Below are 16,308 nucleotides of genomic sequence, written 5' to 3' on the forward strand. Positions count from 1 at the left end.
TCCAAAAATTGGGGTAATTTTAATATTTAATTAGAAATTACCAGGGCATCGGTTTACAACACCAAAAATGTTTACATACACTGTATAAATAGTGAGATTTTCTAAAAGAAAAATATTATATTTTTGGTTTAGGCCGACCGTATATTCACACATGATTATTTTTATCGAGTATAATTGAATACGATAAAATCAGGCCAAGTTGGGTATTTAATTGAGGAATTGGTGAGCATTAATTAGTTTCTGTGAGCTATAATATACATATATTAGCTTTGGTGAGCAATAACGTATATGTATCAGCTTTGATGAGCTATAATATACATATATTAGCTTTGGTTAGCAATAATATATATGTATCAGCTTTGGTGAGCAATATATATAGATATCTAGCAGCTTCGATGAGCAATATAGATATATAACAGCTTTGGTGAACATTATTATATATCTATCAACTTTGAAGAGCTATATTATCTATTTCAGCTTAGGTGAGCAGTATTAGAACCAATCAAATTTTATAGATGGTATTGAATATATCGAATTGAGCGATTCAATTGATTGATGGTTTGAATCAATTGTGTATGTAATTTATGCTGACGTGCAGGAATGAACTAAGGCAAGGTAAGTCCTTTGTCTTGTGTGTGCATAGACAGCCTTTAGGTGTATTTCCTTCCTAGTTAAAGTTTAGGGGGTGATTGCTGAAATATTGTCTCACCCTGTCATGGGCTCAACTTTTTAGGTCCATAGTATGAAGAACTTGGAGCTTGAGGCAGAAGGGTTATGAGCATGTGTGGCCCAGAAGTTCTAGACCTTCTGTACTTAAACTCTAGAGTTAGCCTTTGTTTGTAAACCAGATCATTTATAAAAGTTGTATTGTTTGATTTGAAATTTGTTGTCCTGCTTTTCTATCCCACGTTTGTTGTGGTCAGAGAATTAGTAATTCGCTTCCACGTGTGCATTAAAATGAATGGGTTAGCAACGCGTTCTAGGACGTCGCAAATTTTATCCACCACCGAGGGATGAGCACACGCTCGAAGTTCAGGCCTAACAGAGAGTGCACGCATTAGCGAGGAGGACACGATTGATATACATGACCACACGTGAGAGAGAGAGAGCGAGAGAGAGAGAGAGAGAGTTGTGTTCTTCCTCTAATGCTTCAGCTTGGAGTTTCAACTAGAATTCACTTGCGACAACTGAGCTTGTTGTTGGGTCTCAATTGAGCATCCACACGATCACCCCAACATTGCTTCTTCTTTTTTCAACGATGATGAGCTACTACAGTTTCTGACTGTGGCATCCCTGCAACTCGCGCTAAACCAAGGAGACCCGCATTGTGACAACAAAGCCGCTTGTGATTTTGCACCAAAAAAACTGCAGCTACTCCATCTTGTGAACAACGACATTACCAGCATTGCATAATGTTGAACGCCCCTTGGTGCTCTCCATGATAGATTGTTTTTGTGGCTACGTAGGTTAGACAGAAAATTCCAAATGGAAGGGTTGATTTCCAATGATGAAAAGCGTCCAAACCTTGAATGCTTCGCTAATTATGACCATTCGAAAAAGTGTGACTATCACATGGGTGAAGTTGGCCATTCTAATGATGATTGCTTTGTTGTGAAGCATAAGATCCGAAATCTCTTGAATACAAATGTGTTCTCTTTCGGTGATAGTCAACCAAATGTCAAGAAGAACTCTCTACCCAACCATGATGGAGATGTAAATTCTATCACCGAGTGAAGAAATTCTCATTTTCGCACTCCTCCACATAGGAGTCTTTTATGCTTTCTAAGGTTTCAAGTGCCTTCAGGATTTCTTGCTTTTTGAAGTTTCAATTATGGTTTTTTTGTTTTTAGGGTTTAATTGTTTGCAATTTCCATTCCAATAATGTAATTCATTTGAATCTATTTATTGATATTACAATTTTATTTCTAATTTTGAGGACGTGTTGAAGTATACCAAACTAGCCCGATGATGATATTTAACAATGAAAAAAAAATATCATCAATGGAGAAATTTTGAGAGTTAGGCTTCATTATCTTCCTACCCAAAAAAATAAAATAACAAAAAAAAACAAAAAAAAAATCATTTTAAAGCCATTTTCCAAAATCATGCTTTAGGTTAACCCTGTTTGTTTTTTTAACTCATTTACTTCATGTCTCAAAGCACAATTCAACTGCTTATTATAATAGAGATGCATTTGAAAATAACGCATCAATTTCCAGTGATAGTGGCCCCGTTGATTTGGGAACATATATCTGAAGGAAAAATAGACGTGGGGGTAAAGGATCATTTCCTAGCTGATTGTTATGATATCTCCAAAGAGTGAAGAAAATAGTAAACACTATCTATCTTCTTACTTGTCTCGAGCCATTTCCTTGCACATCAATAAGAAACTGGGGGCATGTCAGAAGAAAATAATCTAGATTCCAAAATGTAATATGTGGCACATCTCATTACAATTTGTGTGAGATGTCATTCTCGAAAGGCAAATGAAGTTTCTCATTTTCATGAGAAAATGAAGGAACAAGTCAAAAAGAGGATCATCAGTCTTGGATGAAACGGATACATTTCGTTCATAAATATAATTAATTTTGAAAATGACACTCTATTCTTTTCCTTACAGATAAGAGATTTGGTTGCATTTTGCATGCCATTTTAATTAAACATTTATGTATGATATTGCACATAGTTTCTAGATTTCATTTAAATAAGTGAAAAAAAAAGTGAGCAGCTGTGTATTAATTACAAATCATTTATAGGATTATTGATGTGAATTCTGAGTTAATATTGCAGATACTTCCGTTGCTATAAGTTAAGTATTGCAATTTATTTATTATTTTATTAAGTGTTAAATTGGTGGATTACGCACATGTATGGTCACCTCATATATTATGGAGTAATAAAATAAATTCAAGTTACTTGATAAACATTTTTTCGTGAAAAGAATCGTGTCGAAAGGGTATTAGAAAAATATAGTGTAAATAAGTCCCCAACCCAAATTCTCTAGTTCGTAGGAGTATGATAATTCTCCAATTACTTTACTTAGATGTCTAATCAATCTATTATAAACTGATTAGTAACGATTCCTGCCAAAATACTTAAATCTAAGTTGCAAATTTCTATGGGCTTGGGAGATCCCAAATTAAGTTTAGATTTAGTAATCCATTAGCTAAACCTAAGTGGTACATCCGAGGTTAAATCATGACAAAGAAATGTATTATGTATTGCTTTCACTAATCAATAGTGTATACACCTTGGGTTGTATTTATAATACATAGGATTAGAAACTAAGTAAGGGAAGTCGACCAAAAAAAAAAAAAACCAGCTAAGGGAGAAAATAATATACAAAATAAAGGAAATGGTCTCCTAATACGCAAAATTCTAGTTTGCCATCAATAGACCAATCAATATCAATCAAAATCAACATCAAGATCAATCAAAGTTGCAAGATCAACTAGTCTAGGACAATGATATTTTCAACAATTTCTACTTCTAGTTTTAACATTCAAAATTCAAAAGCGAAAAATTTGACTTTAAAAAATGATGATAATATTGCATATAGTCCTATAAGTCATAACTTGAATATTTTCAAATAATTCAAATATTTCATGTTAAGTGACAACCAGATTTTGAGAGCTACTAAATTGACAAAAATGCTAAAATTTTAAGAATAAGATATAACTTTAGTTACACATTAAATAAAAAGTTATTGACCGGAAGAAATCAAAGGTTAATAAACAAAATATATTTGAAAAAAAGAGATAAGTTTATTGAAAAATTTTAAAATTTGTCACTAAATTACAATTGAATCCTAAAACCTACAAAAAAATGCAATTAAGTATTAAAACATGTCAAATTGGTGTAATCGAGTCATTTCATTAATTCTATCCAACTTGATTGATATTTTTTTGTTATTTTCTCTATTCCACATGACGACGAATTGGGCAAAATGATATTGTTTTGGTTCAAATTTAATTTTTTATAAAAAAAATATTTAATTATTATTAAAAATAAGCTAACTTTTAGAGGAAAAAAGGGGAAAAAAGAAGAAGAAAAAACATGTGAGGGCTTGTGGCCCTTGTCGTCGACCCACAATTGTCGAGAAGGCTAGCGAACATTGTCAAGCCCTAGCTATTGGTCGATCATCTCCTGCCATCACCGAGACTCGACGATAATAAGGCGGCGATAGAGAGGGCTACAAGCCCTCCTTTTATTTTATTTTATTAAATTGAACTAATTTTTTAAATTTAATTTAAATAAAATTCAGATTAAAAGATCAAATGCGAACCAAAATGATGTCAATTTAGCCCTCATATTTTATTCACGTCATTGCCATACGGGAGAGAGAAAATGATAAAAAAATAGTTACATTAGCATTTTCAGTTAGTAAATTAAATAAAATTATTGAAATAACTCGATTGCATCAATTTAATAAATTTTAGTACTTGATTACATTTTTATAATTTATTTTATGATGAGGTTTATGATTTTTTGTATACTTATAAAAAAAAAGAAGAAAAAGAGAAGAAAGAAAGAGAAAAAATAAAAGAAAAATAAAAGAGCTCTTCACCTTCCCCCGTTTCCCCTACCGAATCCTCGTACAGCACCGTGCGATTCCCCCCTGCTGTTAAAACGCAACCGAAGAACCTCGTATCGAGCTCAAAGCGAGCGAGCGAGAGAGAGTGAGAGAGAGATGGCGAATCAAGGAGCGAAGAAGCGCAAGGAGGAGAACGCGCGCCACATGGCGAGGCTCCGTCACCTCATCATCGCCTGCAACGTACGTCTCTCCTCTCTCCCTCTCCCCCTCCATCTCAGTTCGCTCTTGCCCGAATCGATCGCTCGAGGAATTGGTGAATCTGATGGGACCGGACTGGTTCTTGATTGGGGCATTTCAAGTTCGTTTTTTGATCCTTCAATCCTTTCGATTGGGCGAGAGAATTGCGTGAAATATGTATGTTCGGACCTGACGAGTTATGGGTTCGGGTTTACTCTTCGGAACGGGTGCGTCGGCGGTGGAATTTTGTCGTAGATGTTTGGTTGGAGCGAGTGCCGGAGGCTTTGAGATGAGAGTTTTCCGGCGAGAATAGGGTCGGTCGAGGTTAATCATTGGGCAGGGAAAGTTGCGGGCTTGGAGCTGATGATTGGCTCGGGTTCCTTTTTGATGCGGATGCATTGTGGGGTGGAATTTTGAAGGAGCTAATTGGAGCCTTCGAAAATGCGAGTTTTTTTATTTATTAATGAGATGAGAAAGAAGCGGGAAATGCGATATTTTTTGGTGAGAACTGTGATGGGGGGCTATTTTAGTATTATCTCGGAGCGTTCTCGTCATGCTTCGATAAATTTCTTGGTGGTAGTTTTGGTTGAGGTGTATTGAAGATTCCATGCTGAGATATTTCTTTAGTTAAGTATAATGAGTTTAGGTGAGTCAGAGAATGGCATCTGTTGCTGCTGGCCGGATGACACTTCTGATCTTATGCGTGGATTTTTTTGTTTGATGCCCAGTGAAGGGCTTGAAGTGTGGCCGGATTTGATCACTTCTGCTGATTGTGCTGGTTAGGATCTGGTTAGTGGGTTTCCCTCAAATGTACCGGTAACTTTACTGATGGTTCATCGAATGAATTTTAAGTTCTCTCTTGAGTTCTTCCTCCTTTCTAGTTGTTCATCCCTTAAAATCTTCTTTTGCTAATTGCAACACACAAAAAATGATCCTTCATTTCAGATTCTTGAAGGATTATTCAATGGTCTGTACTTGTAATCATGATGATATCATAGAGATGCTAGCAGAAAGCTTTTTGAGACTACTAGATTAGATTCTACTTGGAGTTTCATGACATGATCTCTATTGTAATGTGCGCTTTCTTTTGGTAAATGTTGATGTTCTATTGGTAAATCTGAAAGCTGTGAGGTCAAGTATGTGGTTGAAGATAAGATGGAGATATGTTCAAAATGGTACTTGGAAATTGCTGAGATTTGTGACGGCAAAGACATTTTGAAGGTTTACATGTATCCTGCATCTAATAGTTGTATGAATTTTGGCAAGCTTTCAGTTTGTGAAAGAACCTTTAGTGTTATGTCTACAAGCTCTGGACTTCTTGCAATTGGTTGTGATAATTTCTTCTTAAGACTTTCCTATGCAATCTCACTACTGCATGAGATGAGGAGGAGAATTGGGACCAGGACCATTGGGCTTCCTATTGTAATATTAGAGGGGATATGGAAAACTCAGGAAGAAGAAGAAATGGAAGCAAATCCATATGGACAAGGGTTTCTTGAGGGGATGGAGTTGGTGGGTGGCCTACTTTTATTGGTTGTGCTAGTTCTTTTAGTTAGAATCTGTTTAGTCCATTTTGTCAGTTTTTGGTTTAAGTATGACTTTGGTCCCTCTACGTAAACCATTTTCACAATGTATGTATTTTTTTTTTTTTTTTAAATTTCTCCAGAAAATATAACCTTCAACTTATAAAAATCAGCGATGTTCACTTGTCTTACAAGAGTCCTATTAAATTTGACCATGTTTAAATGAAATTCACCAATTTTTGAAGGATTTATGATCCATATAGACAAACGATGGGCCTCATGAAAGTGTCCGTTTGACCATATCAGCAAAGTTTCCCAAGAAACTGAGTCAGAGAGACCAAATTAACTACATTGCAAGTTCGGAGGGATAAAGGAACTTTGAGAGACCAAACTTGTACTTAACCTTGCTACCTTAGTGTCTATTTTTTCCTGTGGTTGCAGAGATAAAAATCACGTTGCACCAAGGTTTAGGTAAATATGACATTTCTGCATTCTGTCTCAAGTTCTTGATACTCCTTCGAGTCCTTCCTCCAATCGGTTCTCCCTTAAACTCTGCTTGCTTGATTGCAACACATCAACCAATAACATCAGTTAAAATACAAGGAGGTGTTAACCGTGTGAGCAGCGGTGGAGATATTGGACTGTGTCGATCCTTGTTGAGCATATGCTGGTACCTTTTCGAATGCATTCACGTAAAATGAAATTTAGTATGGAACAAGTACTAAGACCCAACTTATGTGACTGAATGGTGTGCCTCTCTCAGAGAAAAAAGATCATCTTGAGAAGGCTGCCTTTTACTGATACTATTACTTGAACTTGTGATTGTTGCTGCCATGTAATTTATGACAACTTTTAGTCGTTTCTAACTGCCAACTTTTTATAGATGAAGATTAAGATTTACCAAGTTGGCACCCTGATAGAAACGTCAGTTGATTCTGTTAGCTGCAGTAAAATGATAATAAATTATTGTTTCATAGGGATATCTCAATTAACGACATGGAATCTTATGCTACTTCAACTTAATTCATGATATTTTTCCCTCTGAATCGGTGACCAGTTCTTGATCACAAGTTCTTTTGTAGAATTAGTTACTGCTTGCTTGGCAGCTGGCCTTTTGACTTGTGTTGATATTTTTTTTTTCCCTGCAACAATGCAGGTTATATACATTTTACTGAGAATGCTTATCTTTCACTCCTCTTTCACCTGGAAACATTGGGTGGGGCTGCTAGTCACATCTGCATCATATGCAGTTCCATACCTGCAACTTGCTAAAATGGCCCAGCCTACTTATGCTGCTGATGGAGAGCTTCTAGACGGTGGATTCAACATGAGTACAGGTGGAGTCTGTGGGTAAGCTCTCTCTCTCTCTCTCTCTCACAGACACACACACACACATGCATGTGTGCCCTTACCTAGCTGCATATGCAGACAGAACATAATGATTACCTCCTTATGTTATGGTATATTTCAATGTCATGTTGTCATTTTTTTTTCCCTTTCATTGGTGCACACGGTAATGATCTTAAATATAAAGCTCTATCATTGCACCATAGTTGCATTCCTTCTTGGGGGAGACTTTAAGAAGATCTCATGTAGTTTTGTAGGGAATTTTCAGATATGCTATATGAAAAGTTGGACTGCTGAATCATAACTTTTCTACATCATCTTGCAATATGTTGGAAGACTGTTCAACAAAGAAATAAATATTTAACACAAAACATTCCTTAGTTTTCATACCTTTCCCATCGCCAAGATTAAATAAATTCTAAGATACATGTCACTTCTCCAGAAATGGAAAGATATTTATCTAAATGTTAAAATCTGTTTTGTGTGCTTGAGAATGGTGATATTCTAGGTTCCTAATTAGGCAAGACTCGATTCTTTACTTAGGAATGTGTATAACACTTTAATCACATAATTGCCTGAAGGATATTCAAAGGCATACCTCATTATTCTTTCCAGAGAATGGAAATGAAAAACAATTGTGCTAGTCAAAGGTGTATTTCATGTACTTGGGCTTTACTCAGCTGAAGCGAGCTTCCTTTTTTATAGAAAATAATAATTAATCATGTTATGCCCTATCTTGCAAAATTAGCAAATCTTATTGTGCCAATGAATCTTACTACTGGATCTGGGTTAAATAGATGGAGGTGGTATGTACTTGGATATTCCTTTTTCACAAATCTTGAGTAATGCTTGGTGGATATCGACCAAACAGATGAGTATATGAGTGTTCATCGGCATTTAATTAAATTATCGAAGAGGTCACCTTTATAGGTCTCCCGATGCAATTGTTATATCAGCAGGATAGAAGCCAACATTCATTTCCAAAACCATTATCTATGTAGAGGAATCTTTACTTGGACAAATTTCTTGAGAATTCTCTTTGTTGTCTGTCCTGTCCAGTAAGAAGTCTTGGTGAAGTCTTTCATTGATGAACCAATGGTAATGCAAGCTTGGCATGGTATTGTCACAAATGCACTTTTGCTTCAAGTTTTAGAATGTACTATTTCTGCTCCTTAAAATAGTTGCTCTATTATAACATGTCATTTTTTACTCATCAGGATGCATTACCGTGAGGTTTATAAGAGGTGTAATATGATTGTTTTGTAGTGAATTTATGCAATTGTCAATGAAGTTTCTGAAGTTAGATGGCCATGCTACTTCTGGGTTCTTTCATTTATTTAACAATCTTATATTCTTGAGCATAAATTTTGCCAACTGCATTGTTCTTCAATGATATCAATTTGATAAAAATGACGCAGTTTTCTTTGCTAATTCTTGCTCTGCAGATATCTGCATGACGTGATCTTCATTACAAGTTTTGTGCAAGTGGCATCCATCATTTCAGGGAAATTCTGGTACACATATTTGGTGGTATGATTCTTTCTTTTGTTATACATACCAAATGGATTTGGTGGCAAAATCTTTTGTGGAGGAATCTGGTAACTCTTTGTGCCAGCTCATTAGATAGTCTTAGACTCTTATTTGCCTCTAGTTCCTCCTTCAGGTTATATATTTGGCTCCACCAGTCTACGTGACCATTTTCACAGGTTTCTTCATGCATGCGTTCTTGACTTCTTGTTTTTTTTTTGGAGAGAGTGTTGCTATAAAGTAGAGAAGGCAATGCTTGATCTTTGTAGGGATCTAAGTGTAGCTTATTTAGTCGAACTGCATTCCTCGAGATTCAGGCATGCTGTAAATAAACTTTTTTTTACGAGATGCTAATGATTAATTAGTCAGCTAAGAGGTTTACAAGGGATGCTGGAGTTAAAGCTATATTAACCAAGCATCTTGTTGACATAGAAGTTGAATAAAGAGGTTTTCTTGCGTAGATGTCATGGATCCACGGTGGTGAAACTCTAACTACTTAGTGCCTCCCCTTCCTTCAGACCTCAACCCAATTTTCAGTGACATTATGCATGATAATATATGTGTAGGGTGAATAACGATGGGCACAAAAGGAAACAAAACTCGCAGGTGCTGATGTTATGACAAGTGGAGCAGTAGACCTTGACAAAATAGGCTGAGAATGAGTGTTCATCCAATTTTTGCTCAAAGCATTGAATAAAGCAGTGCATTTAGTCTAATGGCAGTGTCCACTTGCTATGTAAACTGAACTAGTCCTGCCAACTTGTAATGTGTATGAACTCTGAAATACATGGATGAGTATTAGAGCTAGGGCAGATACATCTGTTTTACACTTAAGTGGCTCATTTCGTAAGTCGATACTTGTAGTCCTTTAGCAAAAGTTTCAGGAACTTTTGTATAATTTCTGTTGATATTTCTGTGTGTTCTGGTAAGGATAGAAAAAAAAAACCCTCACAACTAAGGCTGCTACATAACATTGTCCTTACGCAGATTCCTGCATTTGGAGCATATAAATCTTTTGGCTTTGTTAAGGGATTTCTGCCGACAGGTTCTGAGGTGTGTCCGTTTTTGCTTTAGCTTCAGCCATATCTCCATTGAATGGTTTATGGATTCATTCATAACATGCGTTTGCATGATATAGGATGCCTTGGAAGATGATAAAACTCGCAAGAAGAGAGAGAAGATGGAGAAAAGAACTTCAAGAACCAAGTTTGTCAAGACAAGAGCTAGATAGATCTAGTAAACGATTCGGCAGATTCAGTGGATGAAAAATTAGCAGTTGGACTGTAGTTTTGAGGTCACTGAACCGTTTTCTGTTTGTTGGATTAGCAACATAATTGTTCATCCAGAGCAAAATCGAATTCGGTACTCTCTCTCTCTCTCTCACACACATATGCCATGGATGATACAATTTTTGACATCTGTCCTTCATGTTGTTCATGATGCTAATTCAAAATGAGAAATACTCCGGTGGCCTACTCTTTTAAATTTTGATTCATTCTGCTTCTGGCATTGCTTTAATATGTATCCCTAGTTTTTCATACTCCGGTGGTAAAGATGATTGTAATGTTCTTCATACAACAATAATATTGTATTTGTAGTAACCTAATTGTTGTCGTTGTCTCTCTTTTGGTGTTATTTTGACATATGTTTTGGTTGTGCATTTTCCTTTCCTAGTAGAAGGATTACGTGCTTTACAGGTTAACGTCCACCATTTCATATTGCATTCCATGTTTCTTTCTTTTCCCCCTCTTTTCCCTTTTGATTGGAAAAGATGTTGGTTATTATCAGGACTATGTTAATGAGTGGTTTGGAGCACATGTGAAGCATTAATTTAAATTGATTCACTTTCCAAAAGTGATCACACATAATATGATAGTCAATGCATGAATAGCTATAAAATTTCTTTAATTATTGTCTTGGGGGAGTTCTTTTCAGAAAACCCTTGTTAATATTGGCATAAGAAGTTTTGGCATCTGATTAAAAATGGCCTTCATCGCGAAAAATTAGAGAATAGACAGATTGAATTCGATATATCACATAAGTGAGTAGATTTGTTCACTAGTTCAGATCGATCACAACCGTTGCTCATATATCAAAAGTTGATGCTATTCTTGTCAGTACAAAAAGGACCCTCTTTATGTCCAACTTTAATGCTTAGTTCCATGTTTTCTGGTTGAGACCAATATTGACGACTTCAAATTAAGGTCGTCCTCATTATGGTCATTTCTCTGGTAGAAGTCTGACAATTCATGTGTGGAGTTGGATCTGACGATGGAATTGGGAGAGGCATAGATGATGGCGGCAAGTGTGTAGGAGTCCATAAGACGCAACAGATGCCTAGTGTGGCGAAAAATGACGGTGGGAAGTGGTGCGATGTGCTAGATATATGAGTACTATGCATTTTTTTTATGAATTCAGGCGCTCAAGTGCAGAGATCTGACTACCTGAAAATTTATACAACAACCTAACTTACATTAGTTTTCACATAACTGATAAAAATATGAATGGGTGACCTCCAGCACTTAAAAATGGAAATAGATCGGCGCTCCAATTTGACTACCGAAGCAGTGCAGTGTGAGTTTGATGGGAGTGTTGTACCGAGAGTGAACATGAATCTTTTTGCACAATATTTTTTCTCCCTCCTGGCTTGCTACGATTCCATCGTTGTGATTGAGGGCTTTAGCTTTTGTTCCCCGCGGCTGGTTGGGATCACCCCACGCACACCACATACAGTGCATCCGAAGTTGTTGGACGTCAATATTCCAACCTTTCCTCGTCCAACCCCATGACTCATTCCTCGTCATCTACACCACGTCCACATAAAAGAACTTGTTTCTGTGGTCTCTCTCTCTCTCTCTCTCCATACACACCTCCCTCCTTACTCATCTTCCTCAAGTGTTTTTTTCCCAGTAACCTCCCATTCGATAAACCATGCTGCTCACTGCACTCTTGCTGTCCCTTATCTTCATCGCTACCCTTGGAAACATACTCTTCCACGTGCCCCTGAAGAAGCTCCCTGTGCTACTCAAGTCTCTCTTCGCTGTGGTGACGGCCCGAGAGCAGGAGCGGCTGCAGAAGAGGAAGGAGCAGCCGACTATGAGTGCCAAGAGGAGGGAGGAGCTGAAGAGTGTGTTCGCGATGTTCGATAGGAACCACGATGGGCTCATCGCGAGAGAGGAGCTGGGGGAGTCTTTGAGAGGCCTTGGGATCTCCGTGTCAGATGCGGACTTGGAGGAGGCAGTGATCGGTTCTGACACTGATGGCGATGGCCGTCTCGACCTTGATGAGTTCTGCAGCCTCCTGGAGTCCTTATCCACGGCCAATGCGAATGAGAGGGAGGCCAGGAGGGTGGACGGTGATTTCTGTGAAGGTGACGGTTGGGAGGTGGAGCTGAAGGAGGCATTCGACGTGTTTGACAGGGACCGGGATGGGGTTATAACAGTGGAGGAGTTAGGGCTGGTCTTGTCATCGTTGGGAATGAGCCAAGGGAAGAGGAGGGAGGAGTGCCAGGAGATGATAAGGAAGGTGGACGCGGATGGAGATGGGATGGTCAATTTTGACGAGTTCAAGAGGATGATGAAGGGGGGTCAAACGCTTCTCGTCTCTGCTTATTGAGGCGTTGCTGGCTGTCTTCTATTTCTCTATTATAGTCGCAAGTGTCATGCGAAAGATTTTGTACAGGCAACGGATATAAGTTATATCATATAACCAGGAAGATCAATCACTTGCGCTTTTAATGGAGTCCCTGCCAGGATCATATGTCCAAAAGGGCCCCAACAAGATGGTAAGATTTAGATTCATATTAGGACGACGATGATACTACTTCTCCGAAAACTCGGTTAAGTTACCAGCCGTGGAGTTCACCGTTCACCTATTGAGTAGAGATTTCAGGAAAAATTTTCACATGCATTTACCACGTCGAGTAGAGTTCCCCAGGTGTTTCTCTCTAGGGATCCGAATGCCAAGGTGCAGACCGGAAATCCGGAGTGGAGGTAGTTGATTCATAGATCTTTACTTTAAGAGTCTCTTGTTTGTCAGGAAAAAAGGTAGAAAATTCTTAATCATATTGTATTGGTGCCAATTTAGTTATAAACCTTATAATGGTGTGAATTCACTCTTAAATATTTTGACTCAATGTCAATTTGGTCTTTCCAACTAAATTTGGCCGAATATTACTTATATGGACGCCGATTGGCCTATGGGGCATGTAAATTGTCCAAAAAGTCTTGAACTTTTCAATTTCGCTAATTGAATTCTAAACCTTTATACTTTTTGCTAATTGAGTTAATTCGGTCAATTTTGGGAGGAATTCACTAACATGGGCACCGACTGTCTTACGCAACACGATTGGTGCTAAGGTGGACAAAATTTATTATCTTTGTATTTTTTTACTTTTAATTTCTTTTTTTCTTTCTTTTTTTTTTCCTCTTCGCCGGTTGCCAGCCTTTGGGGATCGGCTAGAGGCTACAATTAGCTAGGGTGACCCTCGCCAACCTCAGGCAAGGGTTGGCCTCATTGGCGATCTCGCCAACCTCAGGCGAGGCTCTTCTCGCCAAATTCGGCGAGTTCGAGCCTAACCAAAGGCCACTAAGGGTCAGCCTCAAGTGATGTTGCCCTTGTCGAGATTTGGTGAGGGATGACTTCGCAGGCCATGAGTGAGGCTCGCTATTGATGAGGTTGCTAGAGGCTAGCAAGGGTCACCCTCACCGAAGGCCAATGAAGGTGAGCCCTCGCCCTCACTTGAAGCAGGTGAGGGGCGACCTTGCCGATTGCCGAGGTCACCCCCTGCTAGTCGCCTAGTTGTAGCCTCTAGCCTTTTGCCGAAGGCTAAGCGACCAATAGAGGAAAAAGAGTGCCCAAAAAAAAAGAGGAAAAGTAATAAAGAAATATTTTAAAAAATAATTAAATTTTTGAAAAAATATATAAAAAATAATAAATTTTGTCCACATCGGCATCGGCGTCCATGTCAGTGAATTTCAATCAAAATTGGTTCGATGAACTGAATTAGTAAAAAGTAAAAAGATTTAGGACTTAAATGGCAAGTGTAATAGATTTATGCCTTTTTGGATAATTTTTGCTTTAATTTGTTTAGACAATTTTTAATAATATTTAATATTTTGATTTTTTATTAAACTTTTTTTCTTTTTCTTCTTCCTTTTGCCGGTGATTGCCATAAATGATAGCCAGCCACTAGCCATGGCCAAACGGGCTTGCCTCGCCTAGGTGAGGATTGATGTTGCCCACCATAGGTGAGGCTCAGTTGGGCAAGTACGAGCCCCGATGAGGGCTCCCCTAGCTAGATATAGTGAGGCCAGCCCTTGCCGAGGCCTGGCAAGCATCGCTTAAAAAATGAGTGACTGTGAGTCTCTACGGCTTGGTTATGGGGAGCCTACTTTGGCTTGGGTTCATGTTGGTGGCAGATAGGTCCTACTCCACCACAAGCTTCACATCCCAAGCACGCATCTCCACTTTGTCCATGAAGGTTGTTGGCAATTTGCTTGGTCCGATTAGATCCGCAAGACTTCTCTTGTGAGTTTTCTTGAAAATCCTATTTGTGGGTTTTGATGGAATCGAATGCATGTGGCCTCTTCTTGCAGTTCTCAGCGAAAACCTTTCAAAGTCTCTTGCTTGTTCTTTTGTACAACGGCCACCTGGATTGGAACTCAAACTTCTGAGCCTGGAATGTCAGCCCTCGCGCTTGCGGCGATCTCTTTTTCGTAACAACCCATCTGACAGTGGTTGGCCCAAAAGTGGCGGTGACAATTGTCTCCTCATCACCATGATCAAAGACGGAAGAAGCGAGACTGAGCTTTCCAGTCGGCCATGGCCTAGGCGAGGGCTGGCCTAGCCCGATATGGCTCCTTTAACTAGGTGTACTAATGGCCTCAATGCTGACATTGAAGGTAAGAGCGTTATAATATACATGTGAGTTATGATAAAGAAATCTCAAATCGAAGAATTAGTGTGGTATAAAATAATTAATATATCATAATTGGTTTATAACTTACTAGTTTAAGCTTTTTGAGTAAATGTGAGTTCAACTGAATATGTTTATAGGCTTGGACTTAGGGTCTCTTTTGCCAATTTCGCAGGTGAAAGCTGATGGTCTGTTCTAATGTTTGGTGGATGAAGTTGGGCATAATTTCCGAGCAATGGCTGTTTTAGTTTAACAATGTAGGCCTGATGACAAACTTCATATCTTGATGTAGAATTATATTCAAATTAAGAGGGATTTCACACGTGAGGGGAGATTTTTATGATATACAGGTTAGTTATGATAAAGAATCCCACATCGGAGAATAGTGTGTAGATTAGTTGATTTATTCTAGTTGGTACATAACATGCTGGTTTAAGTTTTTTGAGTGAACGCGCGTCTAACTGGATATGTTTATAGGCTCAAATTTATTATCCCTCGAACAATTCAATCATTCCTTCGAGTACACCATCTTTTCCATTGGATCGATGGTGGATGCAACAGGCTTATCTACATCTCCCCATCTAGTAGGAACAACATTACAAATGTTGATGTTAGCACTTGGAGGCTTGGAATATCAAACACAAGTATCCATCACCCCTTCTTTCTCATGCATCATCTTCGCTGGCCTAGGGAATGTCGACCTAATATGGGGCATGATGAAGCCAATTCATCCTCTTCCTCTGCAGGATCGTCCACCCCTACCATGACAGCCTAGTTCAGCCGTGTATGATTTATGCCTTGCTTCAATTGGTTGGCAAGTGCCCTGACCATATCAACCTAAACCATCACCTGAAGCAAAGCCACTCTCCACCATGATCTTGCCTACCATGACCGCCAACTTTGATACTTCTGGAGTGGGTAGGGTAGTGCCTCGAGAGACGTAAATGGTTGAAGCCAACTTGAATGCCTAAAAACTAGATTCCGCTTTACAATCTGGTTTAATATAAGAAATAGATATCTTGTGGTAAATCTTGAACTCATTTTCTCTTTGAACTATAATAAGCTTTTCTTTCGTCACGAACCTCACTTTCTAGTGGAGATTTAAGGGAATTGCACTTATTGTATGTATCCATGGACGACCTAACAAAAAGTTGAATGTTGTAGATATATCCAAGATTTGAAAAATTGCATTAAATAGCACTAGTCACATTCACAAGTCTAAA

At 38.3% G+C, this 16,308-nt stretch overlaps 2 protein-coding genes across 4 annotated transcripts; both read left to right on the plus strand.

Annotated features, from left to right (window-relative positions):
• Positions 1-4,597: 4,597 nt before the first annotated feature.
• Positions 4,598-10,663, plus strand: LOC104456107 (transmembrane protein 208 homolog). 2 transcript variants are annotated; one of them, XM_039300783.1, is made up of 6 exons: positions 4,625-4,774; positions 5,500-6,283; positions 7,451-7,644; positions 9,087-9,171; positions 10,156-10,221; positions 10,307-10,663. In XM_039300783.1, exons 2-6 carry the CDS (start codon positions 5,927-5,929, stop codon positions 10,397-10,399), a joined length of 795 nt encoding a protein of 264 aa, XP_039156717.1. In that variant the 5' UTR covers positions 4,625-4,774; positions 5,500-5,926; the 3' UTR covers positions 10,400-10,663. The 2 variants fall into 2 exon arrangements, with proteins under 2 accessions (XP_010069137.1, XP_039156717.1); XM_010070835.3 differs by lacking the exon at positions 5,500-6,283 and having other exon boundaries at positions 4,598-4,774.
• Positions 10,664-10,926: 263 nt separating this feature from the next.
• Positions 10,927-15,430, plus strand: LOC108954637 (calmodulin-like protein 3). Of its 2 annotated transcripts, none has more exons than XM_039300785.1 (3): positions 10,927-12,952; positions 14,766-15,071; positions 15,261-15,430. In XM_039300785.1, the coding sequence occupies exon 1, from the start codon at positions 12,100-12,102 to the stop codon at positions 12,781-12,783; it is 684 nt and encodes a 227-aa protein (XP_039156719.1). In that variant the 5' UTR covers positions 10,927-12,099; the 3' UTR covers positions 12,784-12,952; positions 14,766-15,071; positions 15,261-15,430. The 2 variants fall into 2 exon arrangements, with proteins under 2 accessions (XP_039156719.1, XP_039156718.1); XM_039300784.1 differs by having other exon boundaries at positions 10,927-14,650; positions 15,261-15,407.
• Positions 15,431-16,308: the final 878 nt, after the last annotated feature.

The sequence above is a fragment of the Eucalyptus grandis genome, chromosome 8, assembly GCF_016545825.1.
Source record: "Eucalyptus grandis isolate ANBG69807.140 chromosome 8, ASM1654582v1, whole genome shotgun sequence".
Lineage (NCBI taxonomy): Eukaryota > Viridiplantae > Streptophyta > Magnoliopsida > Myrtales > Myrtaceae > Eucalyptus > Eucalyptus grandis.

Excerpts from the sequence above, each read along its gene's own strand:
- LOC104456107 (XM_039300783.1), top strand. The coding sequence starts at position 5,927 with ATGGAGATATGTTCAAAATGGTACTTGGAAATTGCTGAGATTTGTGAC. Across the intron at positions 6,284-7,450 it reads TTCTTGAGGGGATGGAGTTG|GTTATATACATTTTACTGAG; the intron begins GTGGGTGGCCTA and ends GCAACAATGCAG. Across the intron at positions 10,222-10,306 it reads TTCTGCCGACAGGTTCTGAG|GATGCCTTGGAAGATGATAA; the intron begins GTGTGTCCGTTT and ends TGCATGATATAG.
- LOC108954637 (XM_039300785.1), top strand. The coding sequence starts at position 12,100 with ATGCTGCTCACTGCACTCTTGCTGTCCCTTATCTTCATCGCTACCCTT.